The 16,624-nt window shown below is 35.5% G+C and overlaps 1 protein-coding gene across 1 annotated transcript in view; it reads left to right on the plus strand.

Annotated features, from left to right (window-relative positions):
• Positions 1-3,462: 3,462 nt before the first annotated feature.
• The window catches only part of LOC139129691 (uncharacterized), a 157,554-nt gene continuing 144,392 nt past the window's right edge, over positions 3,463-16,624 (plus strand). The window contains exon 1 of the mRNA XM_070695366.1: positions 3,463-3,862. Coding sequence (XP_070551467.1) covers positions 3,532-3,862 — 331 coding nt within the window. The 5' untranslated portion in view covers positions 3,463-3,531. The remainder of the gene's footprint in view (positions 3,863-16,624) is intronic.

Genomic DNA, 16,624 nt, shown 5'->3' on the forward strand with positions numbered 1-16,624 from the left:
ACTGATACAAGGCTGTAAAAGCAATTTGTGTTGTTCAAGTTTGCTCTATAAATCATGTATGTGTCATAATCTTCCAAATTGGCGCAAAGAATAGTAATATTTCACGCTCACAATACATTAGCGTTCTGGAACGCAAGTGATCAAGCTGACGTTTCTTTGTTTGGACTCTAACAATGCTGGCGCCACGAAATACCAGCACAGTATCGACAACATGCCCTCGCCCATTTACACATTTACAAGAATTACCCAGTAACTTATTTTTCTCATGGAGGTATTCTGCGTACTACCCCCATGTTCTATTGTGTTTCAACCAATCGTAATATTGAGCCGTTGTTATCATTGTAATGTATTCATGGCGTGGGTTTGAAACAAAAGAATTGTAGCAAGCCACGCACGGGCATGTGATAATTTCTACTTTTGTAATCTTTTCTAATGTCGGTAAATCAAAGTATTGTCTTATTATATTCTTTATGGCGTCGGCATCCGACATAGCCAAGATACTGTATAAATAGACACACTAACTCAGAGACAAAAAAGGACCGACAACCACGGTCACTCTCTTGTTGAGTGACCGAGACAGGACATTCACTCAGAAACTAGAACTTTGACCGAAACTAGAACTTTGACCAAACTAGGAACTGGGACTCAGACAGATTCATGTATCGTTGACTGCGCCGTTAGGCGTAGTCATGGTTCCGTATTCAATAAATAAGTTCGAGTGACATCAACACTCGTCGTCAGATCCAGCTTCTTCCCTCACGTGATCATGTATGCATAACCCTGACTTCAAACATTTTTCAGTACTTATAACTAAGTGCACAGTTGTAGGTAAATGTTGACAACTAAAATAATTGAAGTTTACGTATGATAATATTTGCCGTCTTCTTATCACTGACAATGTAAACGTTCATTTTTAAATGATTAAATGCACGAATAGTTTCAAAGACATTTTTGCAAGTAATTTTTTATGATGATGGTCTTTGTCACTGATCAACAGCAAAAAGTGAGAAAAAACACAGGAAGAATGATAGGTAACACTGGTGTATGATGTGGCTGAGGTAAAACAAGCAAAAGACATACATGATACTATAGTTAAATATTAAATTATTCATATCAAACTATATGTAAACCAGGAAATATATCTCCAGCCTATATCATTATACGGTACCCCATTCCATAATTTTTTGATTTTAGTTCCGACACAATAAAACATAATCAAACTGACTACTTATAATTGTCTATTACACGCAAACTTTTGTTGGAAACATTGTATCCTGACGCCTTTATTTAATTAATTTCTAATTTCTTCGCAGAGAATGGCTACAGACCTAATCCCACCGGCAGCTCTTCTTGTAATAGACAGATGGGGTTTTCCGATCCATGGTGGCATTGCAGCTGCGTTGTATCTAATTATCGGACTGCTAAAAACATGGGGGATAGTAATTTACTGTACAATTTTAGAAGCCGACTCAAAAACAATCCTTGAAGCTGAACGTCTCGGAGTGAAATTAATTTTTCCTAAGAGAAAACTTAAATATGAACAATTACGACCGAATTATCTCTGGCTTGTAGCCCATGACACTTTCTTCCCACATTTGAACAAAATTGAACAGGTAAAGTTTGTTTTCGGGTTCGGACTTGTTTCGGCGTCGATCGCTATCGATATTAAAGAAACTGTGCTAGGCCTATCTGGTGCTAAATATTGCCATGTCAATGTGTGGTGTCCAGAAGATGTACCAAACAACATGTTTATATACGATAAAGAATTCACTGACTCGAATTACCAATGGTTGGATGATCAAAACCAAAACGCTGATTTAGTATTGTCAATTGGTCGAAAAACATTTGAATATTTCGACGACAGATTCAGCACAGCATTGAACATGCATATACTGCTGTTACCACTGCCAGATATCAGTCATTTCGAAGTTCATACCTCTAAGAAGATACCACGTACACGCAATTTCCAAATTTTGACTCCCATCGAAAACTGCTGTGCATCAGATATAACACATTATGATATACTTCCATATTCCATGAATTTAGTGGCAGAAAGCTATGATAAATTTGGCAAGGAAGAACCACCGAAGTGGAAAATTATGTGTATGAAAAAATATGATGACAAAACCGTCAGTGAGCGTTTAAAACCCCATGCTAAACTCAGGATTCTTAGCGACGGCTTTACCAAGCAAAATTTTCCACGCGAAATCGATTTTTCACACCTAATCATACTACCACCGCTTTCGATAGATTCGTTAAATGTTACCCTGACAACAATAGCCAGGGGTAAACCAATCATTGTTCCCTTAGCGTCAGAAAGCGACTATTTCATTGAGAAATATTTTTCTAGTTTTCGTCACAACATGGTTGTTGACATGAGCGGCAAATCAGACGAGTTGAAGGAAAAAATAGTCGATGTCATTAAAAACTATGCAATGCATCTGAATTATGCCTCCCGGGTTAGAGAAATCATGAAGGATGAGGTAATGAAAGAATTACAGAAAACGAACTCAGAGTTGTTCAATTGTATTCAAGAGTTGTTCAATTGTGTTCAGCTGCCAGAAGAACAAACCAGTCATCTTTCGAGAAAAGGTAGGAACCTCTCCTGTCTAAATAGGTGCACACTGAGATATAATTGTGAGTAATCAATTCATCAACAAAACGTTGCACGTCTTCAAGCTTGTTGAAGAAGTATATTGTCTACGCACTCGTAATACATATCCCATTCAAGACGTAACAATTAAACAATGGTCGAGGTGGCGAATGAACAAAATGACGCGGCGTAATTTCAAGTACAATATTTCTGTGATAAATTTCATTCTATATTTTTGTGATAAGTCTTCTTCGTCTGGCTTTCGATTTCAAAAATATGTAGATGCCGACACCACAGGGACAGACACTATTCCATCCACTTCGATGCAAGCTATTGTAGCTGATCAAAGTTCGTCTGGACAAAGAAGAAAGCCCGGTAAGTGCATATGAAAACAAAGTGACTATAGTCCACAGTATTGACATTTTCATGCATAAAATAATCAGACAGAGAAGACAGAAAGCTTGTATATGTAACGCAACATCACAACACGTGTTATTAAGTAAAACATACACGTTAACTTTTAACTTCTAGATAGCAGTAGGAATATGGGCACAGCCATAGCGATAAAATGTGTTACTCTAACAAAAAGTACCCGTCTTTCATTGTCCGTTAAATTTTTCACGTATTAAGTGATAAAATATTATATCAAAGTGCATCGACTTACACATACATGACTGTAATGATCTATTGGCAAGAGTGATTATGAGACATGGTATTACTATTTTTTCACAAAATGCTATCTTTTAAAATGTATAACAGAACAGAACGCTGTTCAGTGGTAATTTACTCACCATTATCGTTAATGATTTTATGAAGATGATTGCACGTCATCCTAGAATTAAATGGATTCGATTTGTTAAGGGAACTTCATATTGCCTTTAGGTTCCCTTACGGTTCAAATTGAACCCTCGTATGGCAGTGCAGTTGAAGGTTCATCTATGGCAGATGTTACAGAAAGATTTCACGAAGTCGAGGGCAGCAGACCCGTAACCGAAGGGACAGGGAAAGTTCTGAGCGACACACACAAAGATGTCGACGTGGAGAAAGTTGAAGAAGGCTGTCTGCGATACGTGACGAACTGTGGATCATTAGAAGCACTTGAAGCCCTGTGGAGTGAGTATATCAGTGGACGACTGGACAAAACCATCCATTCTACAATCATCACACCAACACTACTCAGCAAGATTCAAGCTCACTACCTAACCCTTGATATCTACATTCCAGTACAGGAGTATTTACTCTGTAAGAGAGAAATACCGCTATTGACAGGTAATGACTATCTTTACAGTTTGTTGATTTTGATATGTGGATTATACAGTAAGAAACTGTAATTTAATCAGCTCATTATTGGAAAATATTACCAATTATCAACTCTGATTAATAAAAGTTGACAATAATAAAGAGGGACAAACACATGTATTTCTGAAATATCAAAGCATTGACAATTTTTTATTTTATTGACCCACACACATGCATCGCCCGATCCACGGGAAGTTCGACGTAAATATCAACAGTGATAACAGTAAACACGGAGGTATTCTCTCCACAGCTAACACTTTCGCCATCTCCAAACTACAAAAAAGCGTTATTAGCTACTATAGTGTATAGAAGCTATTGGGATGGGTATCCGTCCGGCGTCAGTATGTCAGTATGTCAGTATGTCTGTCTGTCTGTCTGTCTGTATGTATGTATGTATGTATGTATGTATGTATGTATGTATGTATGTATGTATGTATGTATGTATGTATGTATGTATGTATGTATGTATGTATGTATGTATGTGTGTGTGTGTGTGTGTGTGTGTGTGTGTGTGTGTATGTATGTATGTATGTATGTATGTATGTATGTATGTATGTATGTATGTATGTATGTATGTATGTATGTATGTATGTATGCATGCATGCATGTATGTATGTATGTATGTATGTATGTATGTATGTATGTATGTATGTATGTATGTATGTATGTATGTATGTATGTATGTATGTATGTATGTATGTATGTATGTATGTATGTATGTATGTGAGGCGTCCGTCCACTCAAATATCTTGAGAACCGCAGTACTTACTGATTTGATATTTGTTGTGTAGATGAAAAATATGATTTTGAGAAACTATTTCTTTTAATTTTTTAATATAAAAATAATAAATAGGCAAATTAATGCCCAAAAAGGTGTTTTTGGTAAAAAATCTTCTTCTTCATAACCGCTGGTCAGACAGCTTTGTTATTTTGTATACAGGTCCCTAGGGATAACCCAACTTAGATTTGTTCAAATTGTGATGAAATATGTAAATGTATTTTTAAGGAATTTTTTTTGTCATTTTTGGTCAAAATTTCACTTACATTATATGTAATTCTTGTACTGTATAAACCCTATCAATTCACCCAGAAAAAATAATTAATATGATTTTAAATAATTGAATTAATTAGGAAATCATCAAAGCCAAAATAATGTTAGTGTGGAATTATCAGAAAGTTCAACTTTTTTTGACAGTTCATAGTGAAATGCTTACCATCTTGGAGGATTAAAACATGCATGGAGCTCTTAGATGCCGGGCGACCGGCGGTGGGGGAACAGGCCAATGCCCGAAGCCATGACGACAAGCGTCTGTTTATTACAAACCAATTACCATGCAAGCCCAAAATTTGAGTTTGTCCTTCGTTGTGGAAAAATTCGAAAAATCCACTATTTCGACATTGTCTTGTCAATTTGTCAAATCATAATTTTCACATCGCATTTTCACTCAATGAAAATTTCAATAAAAAAGTTACTGACTGTTTTATCGTACTGTACCATAGAAAAGTATCTTGAACATGTGTTTTTGAAAATTTAATAACATTTTACTTTTGAAGTGAAACGAGCTGCATCAAACGTCGAAAGGTCTGTGGATGAAAACATTTGGCAACACAATCAACGCAAGTATCAAAGTTTGACACAGAAATATTAGTGCATACATGTATTGTCGACGTCTTCAAACTGCGATCAAGAAAAACTCATCACAGCTAGTTTGTATTCCGTAAATTATCAGCCCGAATATCACATTCCTGTTACAGTGCACGTCTAAGTATTGGCCGGTTAAGATCGGCCAAGACATTTTAGCAGGGTCAGTATTGGGCTATGTTTATTTTGTGTAATTATGTTTTGGTCGCGTTTGATTTGATCCTTTTCTGACTCTGATACATATTCTGGCGTCACATTTTACCGTGTGCTCTACACATTCCTAATAGGTTCAAGACAAGCCCACTCCGTCGACGCAGTGTTGCCGCAATGACTGAACTCAAATCTGGACAACCTAGGAATGTTGACCGAAACCATACTGTGGACTGTCTAAATCTTTCATTTTCGCAAGTACAAATACGCGACGGTCAAAACAAATCCGGATTACTGAGTGGAGATGACCTCAAAATTCCGGAATTACATCTCCATAGAATGACTTTTGCAACGAAACGCGACAAAGTACGACTGGACGTCCATGTCCGTAGAGGAAAACTGCGGGAATCCTTCAGTAAAAGGGACAAAGTCGAATCGACTTTAAATGCTGAACGTACTTCAATAAGTGGAATTATGAATGAGACAAGCTCCTTCCTACATCAGAAAATACACTCAAAACAGCAAAAAGCTGTCCTACATGAAGCCGGCCAGAAATTGCTGACGCAGAGGGAACACGTGACTAACCAGACTACACCTCTGAAGGAAAAGAGTGAAGCAAGAAATGTAGTCATTGGTACATTACAGAGTGATTTAGAACGAGTTCATCAAGGTGAGTTATTGACCCAATTTTTCATACCACCATATTAATGTAATTTACAAATATTTCACAGAAAATGAGCAGTATTCACAATTTCATCTTATTTAAGGGACAGATCAATTGCTTCAACAAGGGGTGGAAGCAGTGGATAAGTTTTTTGCGGATATCAAAAGTGGTTGACCCCTATTCTAACTTTCGAAAACAGGGTGACTCCCCTGAGATGAAGGCAAAAACCCGTGACATATATATATATATATATATATATATATATATATATATATATATATATATATATATATATATATATATATATATATATATATATATATATATATTATTATATATATATGTATGTATGTATGTATGTAGATAGATAGATAGACAGATTTAAAAAGTTATTCTGTTTTTTTTAAATTGTTAACATATCAGTTGTAATATTGAATTTCAATGTGTCAATTTTAAAGTTACAGTATTTTGAATGAGCTGTGAATGTATTCCATACTTTCTATATGTATAACCAGATGTCAATCACTGTAGTACATAAGTGGATGTTCATCACTTATATCAATGAGAGAATAGCAGTACTCAAAAACCTAAGTGGGTTTTTAGACTGTTGCAAGCCATCCAATTACATCTCTTGAGAAGCCCCACTGAGCTATTCCTATAAGTCATCCTCCGGGAACTATTTACCGAATATCAAAGCTGTCTGACCAGTGATATAGCAGAAACAAACGAGCTTACAGCCAATAGAGCTCCACCGTGTTATGTAAAGAACAAGTCATCGTTGATGACACAGTCCCCACTTGTTAATGGGTACTTTGATTACAGGTCCTCAGAGAGGATAGAGTCCTCTTCATTAGGTCTGTGATAAAATTACTTTTGAATAAACTCGCTTGATAAATGTCTGAGTTGTAGTTCAGGACATGAAAAAATCGTAATAAAATGGCCACATGGTGGCCATATTGGATCGTATCACAAAACAAATCAATGTGCATATGTATGACATAGGTCAATGTCCTTGTACCAACTTTGATTAAAATCGGTTGTGATATGCCTGAGTTATGGCTTTGTACATGAAAAAATCATAACAAAATGGCCGCACAGCAGCCATATTGGATCGTATCACAAAACAAATTAATGTGCATATGTATGACATTGGTCAATCTCCTTGTACCAACTTTGAATAAATTCGCTTGATACATGTCTGAGTTATGGTTTTGGACATGAAAAAACGTAATAAAATGGCCACACGGTGGCCATATTGGATCATATCACAAAACAAATCAATGTGCATGTGTATGACATAGGTCAATGTCCTTGTACCAAGTTTGAATAAAATCGGTTGAGATATGCCTGAGTTATGGCTCTGTACATGAAAAAATCGGAACAAAATGGCCGCCTGGCAGCCATATTGGATCGTATCACAAAACAAATTGACGTGCATATGTATAACATAGGTCAATGTCCTTGTATCAACTTTGAATAAAATCGGTTGAGATATGCCTGAGTTATGGCTCTGTACATGAAAAAATCGTAACAAAATGGCCGCACGGCGGCCATATTGGATCGTATCACCCAACAAATTGAAGTGCATATCTATGACATTGGTCAATGTCCTTGTACCAACTTTGAATAAAATCAGTTGAAACATGCCTGAGTTATGGCTCTGTACATGAAAAAATCGTAATAAAATGGCCGCCTGGCAGCCATATTGGATCGTATCACAAAACAAATTGACGTGCATATGTATAACATAGGTCAATGTCCTTGTACCAACTTTGAATAAAATCGATTGAGATATGTCTGAGTTATGGCTCTGTACATGAAAAAATCGTAACAAAATGGCTGCACGGCGGCCATATTGGATCGTATCACAAAAAAATTGAAGTGCATATCTATGACATTGGTCAATGTCCTTGTACCAACTTTGAATAAAATCAGTTGAAACATGTCTGAGTTATGGCTCTGTACATGAAAAAAAATCGTAATAAAATGGCCGCCTGGCAGCCATATTGGATCGTATCACAAAACAAATCAACGTGCATCTATATGACATATGAAGTAATCCTTGTACCAAGTTTGAATGAAATCGCTCCAGGCATCTCTGAGATATCTGCGTGAACGGACGCACGCACGGACGCACGCACGGACGCACGGACGCACACACGCACGGACATGACCAAACCTATAAGTCCCCCCGGATGGTGTCCGTGGGGACTAATAACTATTTGTGACACATATTGATTAAGAAGGTTGATATCTTTGATAGCTCATTTCAGGATGGCCTGACCAAAAATGGCAATATTAGCTGCAAAAATACAAAACTGAAGATTTCATCAAAATTTCAATATATCATATCAATATAAACCCTAGAAACCTATAAACCAAGTATCAAAGCTATCAGATGGGTAACTTTCCAGAAACAAAGTTTTTGACCAAAAATGGCAAAAATTGACCCAAAATATAAATATGAAGTTTTCATCACAATTTCAATATATCACACTAAGATAAGCCCTAGAAACCTGTATACCAAATATCAAGGAATCAGACAAGTAGTTTCTGAGAAACAAATTGTTTACCAAAAATGGCAAAAATTGGCCAAAAAATTCAAAATTGCAGATTTCATCACGATCTTTATATATCATATTAAAGCCCCATTAGCTGCAAATTTTATGCATTATTTTCATGATTTTATTTTCAAACCACAGTTGGTTCATGTAAATGTGCTAACTGAAGGACATGTATAGAATTATCACTGCTGATTTGGACCATGCCTACGTGTTTCAACAGATTAAATAATAAACCGGTTCTACACTCATAATATGGCACCCTACAGAAAAGTACAAAAGATGCAGTATTTCCAGCACATACACATCGTTATCATAAAAGAAGCAAGCATGATGCAATTTACTTGAATGCACAACACACGATTGCCAACATTTTGTTGTTGTAGTCGTTACTTTCTCTGTCAGACGATTAGGTTTTGAAAATCTCGGGAAATCTAAAGTGATGTTAAAACGTTTGAATTTACTTGCCACTTTTTCACTCTTTAGTGGGTCTTATTCAAGAAAACGCATGGAAAACTGAGGATATTTTAGATCAGTTTATTATACATTAGCAGCTATTTGGGCTTTAGAATAATCCGTAGGAATCTGTATACCAAATATCAAAGCTATCAGATAAATAGTTTTTGATACACAAATTTTTAACCAATGATGGCAAAAATTGCCCTCAAATACAAAATTGTAGATTTCATCATACATTGAATATATATCATACTCTGATCATCCCTATGAAGCTGTATACCAAATATCAAAGCTATAAGACAAGTGTTTTTTTGTGAAACAAAATTTTAACCAAAATTACAAAAATGCCTAATCAGATATGCACTGAAAATGCTCACGTGTTTCATTATATATTGCAGTTATGTATAAATTTGAAACTTTGCCACATGTTTTCAACTTCATTGAAAGTGTTATGATCAACATAATTAACAATATTAACCACTTTGGTCTAGTCAATTCAGATAAATATCCCTTATTAGGAAAGTTCAGTAAATATGCAAATTAGGCTGAAGTAAAAATGCTTAATGACTTTCAAGAATTTTGTATTATAGTATCTTCAATGTACATAGCAAGTTTTATCAACTTAAGTCAAGTCAATTCAGATATATATCTCTACTTAGGAAAGTTAATTAAATATGCTCATAAGGAATTTATTAAAAGTAAACATGCTTAATGCCTTTCAATAATGTTATATCATAGTATCTTTAATGTACATAGCAAGTTTCATCAACTTTGGTAATGTCAATTCAAAGTTGTATCCCTAATTTCAAAAGTTCATTAAATATGCAAATAAAGAGTTGGATGAAGTAAAAATGCTTAATGACTTTCAACAATGTTGTATCATAATATCTTCAGGGCTCGAAATTAGCGGTAGTCCCGTGTCCACAGACTACCAACTTTTCCCTGGGGCTACCAAAACTCATGAAATGGTAGCCCACACGGACTACCAAAGCCTGGGACATGAAATTACTTGTGGGTGACATGATGTTCATCGCTGTGAGATGACCGAAGATCATACAGTCAACCCAGTTTGACACAGAAAGGCCAGACTATGACTTTGTTATGCAAATTAAAAAGCGACAGTGCAGTGGAAACTGTTGCGACAAACTGTCAATGAAATATCATTATCTTAACTGATGTACTTGGATGACAGGCTCTGGAAATGATGGCCGATGAAAATTCATTTTCATAGTTATTTAATCACAATGTATCAATCACAATTAACACAAACCATCCCATGATAGTGTACTATGGTGGTGAAATATAGCCAAAATTGCCACGAAAGTATTAGGAACATGACTATACTAAGTTGTCATAATGAAATTCATAGCCAATCTGTTTTAGCCATGTTATGTTTACACGTGCTGAGTGAAAAGTTGTCATGGCGAACATCAAAATTTGCATATAAGCTCTGCGTATGTGTGAATAGGTCGTCAAACTTGGAGGCGTCACCGTTGTCCACTATACATGCTATACCGTTCTCCTAAGGCTATGATCTGCAGGTATTGATGTCAAATGACTAGAAAATTCACTTCCTGGATAGAATCATGCAAAATAAATCTTTCATAGTCTAGATATAAATAAAATATCATTTACAAAAAAAACTCTTCATTCATGCATGGGCTACCAGACCTTGTTACTGGGCTACCAACTTCAGAAAATGGTTGCCTAATTGGACTACCAGCGAAAATAGTAATTTTGAGCCCTAATCTTTAATATATGTTGCAAGTTCCATCAACCTTGGTTGAGTCGATTCAGATATACCGGTATGTCGCTAATTAAGAAAATTCATTAAATATGCCAATTAGGAATTGGCTGAAGTAAAAATTCTTAATGACTTTCAAAAATGTTAAATCATAGTATCTTCAATATACATACCAAGTTTCGTGAATTTTTAAAAAGTGTAAATTCAGATAAATATCCCTAATTAGGAAAGTTCATTAAATATGCAAATTAACAACTACCTTTCATGTCACCCTTAATAACTTTCTTGATGTGATCAACATTTGTAGCAAAGCTCATCAAATTGAGTACAGTCGTTCTCAATTTATGTTTTTCTAAAATCATTAATTATGCAAATAAGCAAAAGTAAGCATACCACACCACCAAAAATTAACCGTTCTTGCCATTTGCAAACTAAATCTATGTACCAGATTTGATTCTGATCATGATGAGCAGTTTTTGAGATATTGAGCACACAGACAGACAGACAGACAGACAGACAGACAGACAGACAGATAGACAGACAGACATCGCTGCGACATTAGCTCATGTGTTCACACATGAGCTAAAAATACAAATTTCCATATTTCTACACAATTTAAACAAATCTGAGATAGGTTATTGCCATGGATCTAATTTCCAAATATCAAAGCTATCTGACTAGCAGTTGTGAAGAAAATCTTTAAAGATTTTTTGACCAAAAATGAAAATAGCTGCCTATTTCATCATATTTGACAAATCTGAGTTAGGTCATCTCTAGCAACTTGTTGACCAAATATCAACTGTCTGAGCAGCAGTTATGAAGAAAAAGAACATCTTTTACCAAAACAGCTTTTTTGAGCTAATTTGCATATTTTCAACAATATCAAAAAAAGACAAATAGTTTGTCATAATCATATTTTGCATTTACACAACAAGTATAAAGTCCGTAAGTGCTGTGTTTCTCAAAATATTTTAGTGGACGGACATCCTCACAAACGGTATACATACATACATACATACATACATACATACATACATACATACATACATACATACATACATACATACATACATACATACATACATACATACATACAGACAGACAGACATACATACATACATACATACATACATACATACATACATACATACATACATACATACATACATACATACATACATACATACATACATACATACATGGATGCATACATACATACATACATACATACATACATACATACATACATACATACATACATACATACATACATACAGACATACAGACATACAGACATACAGACATACAGTCTTGTGACGGATGAGGGATGGATACCCATCCCAATAGCTTCTATAGACTATAGTTTATAGTAGTTAAAATGATTTGTTAAGCATACTCTATCACTATTAAGACTGTATTTTGTCCATTTTCTGTGTAACACTGCTCAGCCCAATTTTAATTGTCGTTCTGAATTTAAGGTAGAAGATGCTCCGGGGACACATAGTCACGCTCAAACTTTGAAGATTCTTTTCTGATCTACCACTTGTGGGGGCTCATTTAAAAGTTCTTGTAGAAAGAAAAACATTCAGCGTCTAAGTTAGTTTTTCGAAAAATCCAAATGTAATTTCTCCCAGAGTGTTAACACAGGAATGCCCGCCATTTTGAATTTCAAATATCATAAAATGTTGGATTATTTATTTGCTAATTCCAAACTTGCACGGTGACCCAAGATTTTTATTTTTTATTTGGTAAGAGAATGGTTGAAATTTTCATTCAGGAAAGTTTGAACAAAAGTTCAAGTCTTTCACTTTCGAGACACATACTACCTTAAAGGGCGATAATTGCATATATGATAATTTTGTTTTTCAGCATTCATTTTTTCCTGTCAATGAAATAGTTTTCTTGTTCCCCTCTTAATGATCTTGAATCATAAGCTATTCTTTACATGTGTAGTTAGCAATTATGGTTGATCCCGCACTGCAGACGTAAATTGAATTTCAAAAATAACCTTGCTGGTGACAGCATATGCAGGCACAGACAAATAATCTGTATTTCACTAGGTAAAGTACAATGTAACACAGACATTGTTTGAAATGTGTTGTGACCAAGATAATACACTGACTTGGATTTAAGTTCATGTAAATCCTCTGTTTTGAATAACATCCCTCCAGCTTTTAAAGTCCATTGTTAAAGCAAGTTCAAAAAAAAAATTGTTTTCTTGGAATGCACTACATATTAACTGGGTCATGCGATTGCTTGATTACTACGCAAACATTCAGTGTGTTAGATTTGCAGAATGAAAATGAACATGTGCAGTGAAGAAGAAATCATAGTTCAGAATTATTTCATGTAAATTTGCTGTTTTGCACTGATCTCTGTCAAACTATCAATTTTGGAACTTAATTATTGTGAGATGTATTTTTACAAACAGTCTGATTGTGTCAGATTTGTGTCAGCTTTTCCCTCTGTTAAATTTCCCTGTGTTTATTGTCCCACAGTGTGCAGTGTGTGTGTGTATGTGTGTGTGTATACATATATATATATATATATATATATATATATATATATATATATAGAGAGAGAGAGAGAGAGAGAGAGAGAGAGAGAGAGAGAGAGAGTTGGGTATTGATGGGTCCCTGGGACCCAACCCTGGTGAAAATGTGGGGTCCCACATTTTATGCAATGCAAAAGCTCACAAACAAAACTCAGCCAAATATTGCAATGCAAAAATACACCATACATTTGAAATCACATTTATTAATTCAAGATATAACTGAGGAACTCTTTTCCACATATTTCTATTTCACAAGATCATTTCAATACACTTCATGTAAAAGCCTTCCTCCTAGCTTTCTTATCATTAAAGTTTGTAACAGCTTGTACAAAGTTGAAATGTTGAATTGATCTAACCTTCAAGTGAAATCTTCATAAGTCTAGACAAGTGAGCTGATGGTAGACGCTTTCTTAATGCAGACTTAATCCTATTCTGGCAAAAGAAAGCTCTCTCACAGGGAACACTGGATACTGGTATTACAACAGCAATTGCAGCTAGAGTACAAACATCTGTATCATCTTCCTTGTACTGACACATTAACAATCTACAAAATTGCTGGAAAGAAAGGGCCCTATGGCAATGCCACAGATATTAAACTCAGTGAACTATCTGTTGCCCTTTCTCTATCTATTCTACCACTGAAATGAGTTACAAGTTACTCAAACTCTGCACTAGCATAGGAACAATAGCTGGGAGGTTTCTGAAGGTACCAGTACAGACTGGGAGTTGAACACTGTGTCAAAACACTGCAAAATATCCATATCATTGTGTGGAAATCTGTCAAATAAATTACAAACCAGCTCCTCAATATAAGTACTGCACAAATAATCACTATCAAAATTTCTACTTGTCGATCTCAGCTCTTTTCCCTTGTACTTGAAATCATGACAATCTTGCTTGAACTGGGTGAGATGTTTCATCATAGATGAATTAGCTGACACATCCTGAGGCAGTGAAGTAGCTATCTGAACCTTTGGCAAAAAAACTGACAAGTCTACCTGCTGTCTCTGAAATAACTTACTGAGATTGGAAACCACTGGCAACACATCCATGAGTAATGCAGTAATACAAAACTGTAACTTGTGGTTTCTGCTAGCAAACCCTTAGCAATAGAATTGTTACTTTCAGAATAAGGCGATATCCGAGTGAATCAAACGTTGAAAAGGAACAAAGTGTTAAAGATTTTCATCGTCAACAGTTTTAAAAGTGTGAGGCACGAGTTCCTTTTGTTCATGAGATTCCATGTTTGATCGCGCTACCTTAGATGCTTTGCATATATTAACATAAAATTATCACAACTCATCAACGTTATCAAAGCAAGTCGACCGTTTGTTCACACACGCAGTACCTCCTTCTCTCTACTTGTCAGGAAGTTGGCAGGCAACAAATGTTTTCATAGGTACAATGTTGTTTTCACATTTTTTCTTTACAATGCCAAATTTTGAAGAAGGGGGAGTTAAAGGCGTACATGCAGGCCGACCGCAAAGTAACAATAGGATCAAAGAAGAGACACTCAGATCGATCACTGCAAAGCCAGCCGGTTGGATGCAAATTTGTACAATAGGAGTCCCTGGGACGCATGCATCAAAAGCAACTTGCGTCCCATGCAAGAAGTTTGCATCCGGGACGCGGGAAAAAAAAAAAATATATATATAATTCTTTATATATATAATTGGATACTGAATTAATGTCAGTTTAATCTACAAATGTAAAGCTCATATGCTTTTCTCTTTAAGCAATGCACTTGTTTTCATGAGTAATTTGTAATATTGCAGCATTCAGGTGTAAGACATCCAAAAACGTTTGAGATATTTAAAAAATATAAAGATTCAATTCTCCCGAATTAGTTCCAATCATGTTAATGGTCATATCATATTTTGATGTATCATGCTAACTCATTGCAAAAAAATATTATCTTTTCAATTTCAACTCCACCTAAGACCACAAATATGTCCCTTTAAGGGTCAATATGTCAAAAGTTCAATGTCTGACAAAGAGCCCGCCCCCCTTGAAACTAAATTATTGAACTTTGATCAGAGGATCCAATGATAGGGTCAAGTGTAACTGAACACATTTTGATGCACAGTCCATCAAATACAAAGGTGAAGTATGTAATGGATGGCAACTGTTTCAATGCACCCATGTACTACACCTGGTAGCCTGGTACATCAAAATCAGCGATACAATATATCATACCAGGGTACAGATGTCCTTTTGTAAAACTGTATTATGTTTAATATATGCCTATCATGGATATCACGTATTTGTGAATGAATCACAAAGATTGTATGGAAAATATGTAGGAGAGGCATGTAGTAAAAATATTTCCAAGCAACAAGGGTCCATGTTTCAACTTGACAGGAGATCATTTCCCCTCCTGACATTGGGTAAATGGAAGTGAGCTCAATGCCCCTTGTCAGGGAATGTACCCTGACAATTCCTTGATCAGTGAACATGAAGTGACTAATCTGTGAACTTGCACTGATCAATTAGAGTACATGCACTGATCAATTAGTGTACTTGCACTGATCAATTACTGTACATGAGCATCCAAGGATATACGGTAGTATGAACTAAAAACCCTTTCTGTGAGAAACAAATTCACCAACCAGTGAACAAAATCAGGGAATATACACTGACCATTCTCTGATTAGTGAACATGAAGTGACTAATCTGTGAACTTGCACTGTTCAATTACTGTACATGGGCAATCCAAGGATATATGGTAGTATGAACTAAACCCTTTCTGTGAGAAACAAATTCACCAATCAGTGAACAAAATCAGGGAATATACACTAACCATTCCACAGTTAATGAGGCTACCAACAATTCCCCTTGATTTGTACACTCGGACAATATTTGCTAAAGGCTTCTTCAATTTTATCAGTATCTGAACAATTTGAAACTTTGAATTTCATTTAAGCATTATTTGTCAAACTATGTTCCAAAATTATTGGC

This window comes from Ptychodera flava, chromosome 3, assembly GCF_041260155.1.
Source record: "Ptychodera flava strain L36383 chromosome 3, AS_Pfla_20210202, whole genome shotgun sequence".
Classification (NCBI taxonomy): Eukaryota; Metazoa; Hemichordata; class Enteropneusta; family Ptychoderidae; genus Ptychodera; species Ptychodera flava.